This window comes from Glycine soja, chromosome 13, assembly GCF_004193775.1.
Source record: "Glycine soja cultivar W05 chromosome 13, ASM419377v2, whole genome shotgun sequence".
Lineage (NCBI taxonomy): Eukaryota > Viridiplantae > Streptophyta > Magnoliopsida > Fabales > Fabaceae > Glycine > Glycine soja.
The window spans coordinates 9,435,361-9,444,446 of NC_041014.1; the positions used below are offsets into that span (position 1 = coordinate 9,435,361).

At 30.0% G+C, this 9,086-nt stretch overlaps 1 protein-coding gene across 1 annotated transcript; it reads left to right on the plus strand.

Moving 5' to 3' along the window:
• Nucleotides 1-1,851: 1,851 nt before the first annotated feature.
• LOC114382208 (linamarin synthase 1-like) lies at nucleotides 1,852-8,671 on the plus strand. Its single transcript, XM_028341473.1, has 2 exons — nucleotides 1,852-2,483; nucleotides 7,543-8,671. The coding sequence occupies exons 1-2, from the start codon at nucleotides 1,970-1,972 to the stop codon at nucleotides 8,481-8,483; spliced, it is 1,455 nt and encodes a 484-aa protein (XP_028197274.1). The 5' UTR covers nucleotides 1,852-1,969; the 3' UTR covers nucleotides 8,484-8,671.
• The last annotated feature ends 415 nt before the right edge of the window (nucleotides 8,672-9,086 follow it).

Consider the following 9,086-nt stretch of genomic DNA (forward strand, 5'->3'; position numbering starts at 1 on the left):
TCTACTCTGAGGCTCATGAGAACCCTAGGACCTTCTCTTGTCTTTCTGGCCCAATCTTCTTGGAGTCTTCTATCCAATGCCCTTAGGGGGTAGGATTGCATCAATTTGACATGAATACACATGCATGTTTCTCTTAATAAGTGCTTTGAAGGGATTCAATGACAGTCAAGGAAATAAATCCAAGGCTACTACTAGATGAATTGTAATTAAAGTAAGTAATTTAAACAATATTTCATGCCTTAAAAATTAAATTTTATTACTCTATACACTAAGTTTCAGCTAACTTTGAATTAATATCTAAATATTATATTCAATTTAGTGTAACAAGAAAAAAGGAAACATTGAGTGTGGGTATTACATAATGCATTGGATGCAAAAGATAGTCCTAGGAGGTTTCAAGGATGACTCAGAAATGATAATTGTTTACTTCAAAACTAATTCAATTTGTTATGATTATCATTATTTACACTTATATATCAACTTATGTTTTATTATATCAAATAGTATTTTATTGATCAAAGACCATTGGAACCATATAGGATTAAAACAATTAGCATTCAATGGACATGATATTATCTAAAAGTTAAAAATCAAACACTAGGAGTTTAAGTAATTTTAGAATTGTAGAGTAGTTGTGTTAATTTAGATTAGGTTACAATGATTTCATGTATTGACTTTCGTTACTTCAAATATTTCTTTTAATTCATAGTAAATATTCAATTATATATTATGGACAAAATTTAAACTCGTTGATAAAAATTATTTGGATTGCTCTTTAGTTTACCGGTTAATTTAAGGTGATTAAAAAAACAAACAGGATATTTTAAAAAGTTACAAAAAGCAACATTGGTTTTTTTAAAAAAACCGATGTTGTTTCTAAAAAATAATATCGATTTCTAGAAAAATCGATATTGTTTTATTCTTGCCAACATCGATTTTCTGAAAAACTAATGTTAATTCTAAAAAACAACATTAGTTTTTAGCAAAACTAATATTGTCGTTGACTGACAACATCAATTTTCCTAAAAATCGATGTTGACAAGCATAAGAAAACATTGGTTTTCATAAAAAAATGATCTGGTTTTTGAGAAACAACATCGGTTTTTATAAAAAAAAATAAAATTTGATGTGGTTTCTACATATTTTACATTTTTTGTTATTTTTTACTATAGACATCAAATCTCATAAAAAACCGATGTTGTGTAGTTTAGTTAACATTGATTTTAAAAAATCGATGTTAACGTTAAAACTTATAACGCCAATAGTTTCAACATCGATTATTAACGAATGTTGAAAGTCTTTAATAATCGATGTTAAAAACCTATTTCTTTATAGTTAAAAGAAAAGATTTCCAATTATTTAACTTTTCCTATAGAATTAAAAAAAAAACTTACTTTAGGTTAAGATTGAACTCTAAATTTTATAATTAAAAGACAAACCACGCATAAATTAGTTAAACCAACTAACAATAATTAATAATACTAACCACTAATATTTACAACTTACTTAATCATTTAATTAATATTGTTTGACAATTACCTGTTTTTAATAATTTGTTTGGAAAATTAACCACACGTGACTTGACTATTTTTGTGGTAGAATGGTGATGTGGGCATGTGGCTGAATTTGATGGGTGATCTAGAGCTCTTGGATATTTTTGCAAGTTGTCCCGTGAATCTACAATGAGTCGATGACAAATAGCATCTATGATTACGCCATTTTGAATTTTTTATTTAATATAATATTTTAAATTACATTCTGTGCCAGTGACGGTCACTAACGCCGATCGAGGAAGAGTAAGTTATATTTACGTACGGTGGACAAATTCTTGGCATTATATAATGACGATACTCATTCTAATTTCTACACGGCCTTATCCTTCACACATATTCTGTTTTTTTGTGAATAAACTTGTTATTTGAACACAACATATATCCCATAATTGATATTCAGCATCCAAAAAAAAAAAATGGATTCACCACTTCATATCCAAAAGCCTCATGTTGTATGTGTACCATTCCCAGCACAAGGCCATGTAAACCCCTTTATGCAACTAGCCAAACTCCTTCATTGTGTGGGTTTCCACATAACCTTTGTGAACACTGAGTTCAACCACAACCGTTTTGTTAAGTCCCATGGACCAGACTTTGTTAAGGGTCTCCCTGATTTCAAATTTGAGACCATACCCGATGGCTTGCCGCCTTCGGATAAGGATGCAACTCAGGATGTTCCAGCACTGTGCGATTCTACTAGGAAAACTTGTTATGGTCCATTGAAAGAGTTGGTGATGAAGTTGAACTCTTCTTCCCCTGAAATGCCTCCGGTTAGTTGCATCATTGCTGATGGGACTATGGGATTTGCTGGAAGAGTCGCAAGGGATTTGGGCATACAAGAGGTTCAACTTTGGACAGCCTCAGCGTGTGGTTTTGTGGGATATTTGCAATTCGAGGAACTGGTGAAAAGAGGCATTCTTCCATTCAAAGGTGCACTCTGTCTCTTTGTTATTTGATTTCCATTCCTCGACATATAATATTTATGTTTGTTTTACCTCTTTTTTAACGGGATTGTAAACTTTGTTCTAATTAATAATGGCGTTAAGCAACCCTAACCCATCTTAGTAGTGCAATTAATACGTGGAATCAATCATAATACCATAATACGTAAGCCAATTGCACCAATCACAAAGATAGGTTATTTAATCTCATTTTTAGTTAGAATAAATTAGATAACTTCTTTTTAAAATACGTGAAATTTTTTTAACCCCCTTTAATCGCTTTGCCTAACATGGTTGCTCAATGCTCACCAATCGACATGCCCTCAAGTTTCTCTTTTGATAAGTCCGTGTTCATGTTACATACTTTATGTGGAAAGAATTAATAACTTAACCTGTATCAAAATAAATCAATAATTCACCGAAAATATATCAATAAAAGAGTAATGTTTTAGTATATAATTAGCGTACATTTTTATACAATTAATTAAATAGAACATTAAATATGATATTTAAAATATTATTCTATTAATTATGAGCTTTCAGTTATATGACCTTAAATAAAAATATTAAACATGATAATTTATAATTGTAAAAATAATAATATTAAATAAATTTTTATTAATTTTTAATAAAAATAAATTAATTTAATCATGTAATAAAAAACAATAAATTTTTTTCGTGTATAATAACAAGCTATTGAATCTATGACATGTGAATTATTCAAACACTTTATTACTGTAACTCGATCGAAGTGGGTACTATTCATCTCCTTTTTTATTTTTTAAGTGTATTTTTTAAATTTAAATTTGACTTTGAATTTTTCAAATTGTTTAAAAAAATCATAAAAACATATGAATAAAACCTTTAAATTTTATTTAATCATAAGAATAAAACCAATCTGCAGCAAATATCTTTAGATTATTTGAAAACATTGGGAACAAACAATTTCTTTATAATTTGGGTGACAAAAGAAATATAAAAATGTTCTCCATTTTGATAGTTGTCGCAACCTACCCTTCGGCGGGAGGGCGATGCGTGACTCGCGGGATGCGTGTTCCACGAAAGGAATACGCGCGGAGTCGCCACCAACGTTTATTTGAGGAAAACGTCGGAAAAACTGGAAAAGACGCGATCTACGAACTTTTAAGTGAAAGGTTCGAGAGTTGTATTTACGCACGGGGAAGGTATTAGCACCCCACACGTCCGCCCCAAGGGACGACAGTCTTTAATCGAATTGTGCAAACATGACTTTGATTTTTATGTTCCCTTTTTATGTCTTTATATCCTTTATACCCTTTTTTATATTTTTCTCTTTTGTGGTCGACAAGGGTGTTTCCCTTTGCTCCTACGTATTCCTCAATTGCGATGAGGAAATCAGACCTACGTAGTTCTTTCTTCATCAAGTGATTCTTTTTTGTTTTAAAAGATGATCATTTTAAGGTGTTTGGACCTTGAAAATGATCCATTTTACTTAGTAAGAAATTGGAATGACAAACTTCAAAAACCTATTTTTATGGACGAGCTTGACTAGGCGAGTTGATTTTAGCCTTAGTTTCACTTTAGTTATTAGTCAATTCAATTAAGAATGAGAAATCCCAAAGAGAAAACGTCTGATTGATTTTCCGCTTTATTTTACTAAAAGACATTTTTTGATTATTATATTATTATTTTACCTCTTTTTTTTATTTTCAACGTGGTTACGGCACGACCGAACGGTCGGAATTCATTTTAACCGAAGTTAACGGATAATACAATTTAAACGATCGGTGGAAATTTATTTTATTTTTAGGTTAAGCGAGAAATAACGACGAAGAACGATGAAGAACGAATGAAGAACGTCGAAGAACGGTCGAAACCTTTGTGAAATTCTTCACGAAAAACGTTACGGAAACGTTTCAGAAGCGCCTCGGCTTAGATTTTCTTCACGGAAACAATTTTTCCAAGCAAATTCGAAAGAGAGAGAAGTGCCTAAGGGACTGAACCCTTTTCCTTCTCACTTCCTCCCCTATTTATAGAAAAATAGGGGAGATGGTTGCCGCCCAGCTCGCCCAGACGAGCAGGGTTGCTTCTGGACGAGCAGGGTTGCTTCCTCCAGAAGCAACAACCTTCTGGAGGAATCTTTTGGAGGGCCCAACTGGGCCTGGTTGCTATTTGCACCCCCATTTTTACTAAGTACACCCCCTCTGCTTTTTTTTGGTGATTCTTTTTTCGTAAAGTTACGGAAACTTACGAATTTCGTAACGATACTTGTTTTCTTTCCGTAATGTTACGGAACCTTGCGGATTACATAATCATCCCCTTTTTGACTTACGGAATGTTACGGAACCTCACTAGCTGTGCAACGATGCCTCCATTTGATTTCTGGTGTGTCACGGAACTTTACGGATTGTGCATCAATATTTTCTTTTGTTTTTCGGCATGTCCCAGAATTTCACAAATTGCCTAATGATGGGTGCCAAGCACCTTACACGGACCAAACAAAGGTCGCATGTCATCAAGCAAAGGTCCCCAGACGAAATTAGGGTATGACAATAGTTTACTATTATTTAATTTTTTTTTGCATTGAAAAAGCATGTATAAGAATTTTTTGTTTCCATAATGGCAAAATTTTGACTTTATTTCTTAAAAAAATTTACAAAATTATTCGGCAATAAAATAGTTGCAAAAATATTAAATAATTTTAGAATTTGGTTTAATATTAACAAGTGGCCTCAATAACTTAAGAGAGTGTGAATTAGGTTTCAAAATTTTCCCTTAACAAATTTTGATTCTCTCTTTAAATGATATATGAACAATTTAATCGATGCTCTCTAAATGGTTCGACCACTCCAGATTTTTTCATTGTAAATTCTCTTGATCCTAACAACAATTTTCTTTTTTGAAGTACATAAGTTAGTTTTTCTCTCTTTTAGAGAAGTTTGAAAATAGAAGAATCCTTAATTGATTTGGAGCAGCAAGTGTTTGGCCAAATGTTTGTTCCTGAGAGAAAAGAACAAGACAATGAAGTTCTAAAAAATTTTGAAGATTTTCAAAACATATATATAGGGCATTGGTGGCTTTTCAAAAAAAAAAAAACTTACGAAGGATGTGACTTTTTCAGAATAACTTTTAAAATTTTAAATTTTAAATTTCAATTTCAAATTCAAATTTCAAATTTTGTATTTTGAATTTTGAACTTTAAATTTCAAATTTCAAATTTCAAATTTTTTGAAAAAGATTTGTAAGATAAGTTTGGTTTTGGTAATCGATTGGCAATGGGAAAATCTGTTTTTCAGAAAATGTTAAAAATATTTTAAAACCTTTTTATAATCAATTTAAAAATTTGTGACACCAAACCTTTGCAATCACCGAGAGACTCTTATTAGCAAAGATAGACCAAGACTTAATTTTCTTCTTGTACTTTATTTTCTTAGCATCATCAAAACCTTCATACACATTCATTCAATTAACAATAATTAAAATCTTATACTGCCTCCATTTCTGAATTTAAGACTCTTTAATTTTTTAAATTTGTTTGTCTCTCTTTTTCCATGTTGTCTTTTAGGTTATATAATTTTTGACCAAAATACTCTTAATTATATTACAATAAATGTTATAAATTAGTAATAAGATAAATTCATTCTCTCTTATTAGGATTAGAAAAGAAAACTAACCCACATTAATTAATTATTTATTTAAAATGTAATTAAGTGAAAAAAGTGAAATGATGAGTCTCATAATTTTAAGGATAACTTTTTTAAAATAATATAAATTTTTAAAAAATTTAATGTGATTATCTAATTAATAAACTTTCTTAAAGGATGTTAGTAGTTAAAAGAATCTGGTATAAAAAAAGAAAATAATATTAAATCCCGTAATGTTAATATTTTATTTTAACAACAAAAATAAATAAATAAATTTAGAATAAAAAATAATATCAAAAAGTATAATGTTAATAGTTTTGGTTAAAAATAATTAAAATACGAAAATAAATATACATAAAAGTACCTTTAGATTAGGTTTCTATTTCATCAGATCGGGTGATGAAGAAATAGGTATAAAAATATATAAAAATAAGTTTCTTTAAATTTACTTCTTACCATTCTTTAAAACTTGATACATTGAAAATTAGCTTGGCCATATTTTTCTCTAAATTTATAAATTTTGATTTAATTTATTAGTTTTATTTTTAGTCCATGAAAACTAAAATACAAATTTTACTTTTAGTTCTTAAAACTCCTTAAATGCTACCATATATTTAGTTTCGATTTTTTAAAAAAGACATGTATTTTAAAACACGTATTTTTTTATATCTATTTATTCATCGCCCACCTTAGTGAGACTAAAACTACAACTTCCTTGTTAGATATAAGGATTATGAAAAATTAATAAATAAACTAATTTTAAAAAATGTTTTGAAGGAACAACATATTCATTAAGAGCATTATTTGACATCATTGTCTAACATACTCAATACTACCATATATTTAGTTTCGATTTAAATAAAAAAACATGTATTTTGAATATTTTTTAGTTAAATATATCTATAAGAGAAATTTTAATTATAAACTGCTTTTAATAAAAAAAATGTATTAATCTAACAAATATACACTATTTTTTTTTTATTTTGTTGAGCAATTCTCGTTATATATAACTTATGGAAAATTATATGGGAGGTTACCAAAACATAAGCCATAAGGTATATAAGCGAACAATAATAATAAAAAGGGTGTCACATAAGTGTCTTCCTTGTGATCAGAACCTATCTAGCACCAGTAATGGAGGCGAATATAGATATATAGTCAAGTACATATTATGTAGGATGAACAAATATCGGTAAGAAACAATTCTCGTTATATCAAAATGAAATTATGTATATTAGTTGCTTCGACAGACACGTTGTTAATTGATTTTTTTGTTTTAATTTTTCTTCATCATTATGTTGTTAAGTGATTCCTTTTCATGAGTGTTTCTCTCGAAGTAAATTATATTCTTATATTACTTTTTTATCTTTCTGGTACATAAATGTTAAAGTTATCTTGTTTAACTTATATTTGTCAATTTTTTAGATGAAAATTTTGCTATTGATGGCACCTTGGATAAGAGTTTAAATTGGATTTCTGAAATGAAGGATATTAGACTCAAAGACCTTCCAAGTTTTATCAGAACGACCACTTTGGATGATACTATGTTTGATTTCTTGGGTTCTGAGGCACGAAACACTTTGAGATCATCTTCAATCATCATTAACACATTCCAAGACTTGGATGGAGAAGCCATTGATGTCCTTAGGATCAAGAACCCTAACATATATAACATTGGCCCACTTCACTTGATTGATAGGCATTTTCTTGAGAAAGAAAAGGGCTTCAAGGCCAGTGGATCAAGTTTATGGAAAAATGATTCAAAATGCTTAGCATGGCTAGACAAATGGGAACCTAACTCAGTCATATATGTTAATTATGGAAGTATAACGGTGATGACAGAGCATCACTTGAAAGAATTTGCTTGGGGACTAGCAAATAGCAAGCAACATTTCTTATGGATAATGAGACCAGATGTAGTAATGGGTGAATCTATATCTTTGCCACAAGAGTTCTTTGATGAGATCAAGGACAGGGGATATATAACAAGTTGGTGTGTTCAAGAGAAAGTGCTTTCTCATCCATCAGTTGGGGCCTTTCTAACCCATTGTGGTTGGAATTCTACACTTGAAAGTATATCTGCAGGTGTGCCTATGATTTGTTGGCCTTTCTTTGCCGAGCAACAAACAAATTGCAAGTATGTATGCACAACTTGGGGAATCGGAATGGAAATTAACCATGATGTTAGGAGAGAAGAGATAGCAAAGCTTGTGAAGGAAATGATGATGGGAGAAAAGGGAATGGAAATGAGACAAAAATCCTTAGAGTGGAAGAAGAAAGCAATAAGAGCTACTGATGTTGGAGGATCATCTTACAATGATTTCTATAAGTTAATAAAGGAGGTTTTTCATTACAGTGTTCTTTAAGTCCTTATTTTATAATCAGGTGTATTAAGGTTTATTAGTTAGATAAAAATACCTTTCTTAAGTTATAATGGGATGACAAACATGATGCAATTGGTTTGGCCTAATTACTGTTAGTTTAAAATGTTTTCATTTATATTTATCATGTCACGTGTACTAAAATTTTAATATTGTAACTCTTTGTGTAAGCATCCATGATTGTTAAAAAAAAATATATGATTTACTTTATTAGTTTTATATATGTTGAGTTTAAGACTCAAAAAGACGAATTCAAATTAAGGAAGAAGAAAATAGATATTGTAACATGCGAAGAAAAATGATATTGTTGTTATTGAAGATCATAGTCATGATATTACAAAGTTTGGATTTTGCACTCTAGTTGCACTTAACCCTTCTAACTAACTTCCTTATATAAGAGTGTAACAGGTTAAAACAGAAATAACAAAAAATGGTTGCAAAGAGAATTTGTTATCTCAACCATCTAATAACTAATTAAACAGATTGGACGATACATTGTTAGACACAATTGGATGCTCCATTGGATAGAAGACAAATTCTAGCACAAAGGACTAGACTAGGCGATACATACAATGTCGTCCAATCACC

Excerpts from the sequence above, each read along its gene's own strand:
- LOC114382208 (XM_028341473.1), top strand. The coding sequence starts at position 1,970 with ATGGATTCACCACTTCATATCCAAAAGCCTCATGTTGTATGTGTACCA. Across the intron at positions 2,484-7,542 it reads AGGCATTCTTCCATTCAAAG|ATGAAAATTTTGCTATTGAT; the intron begins GTGCACTCTGTC and ends TCAATTTTTTAG.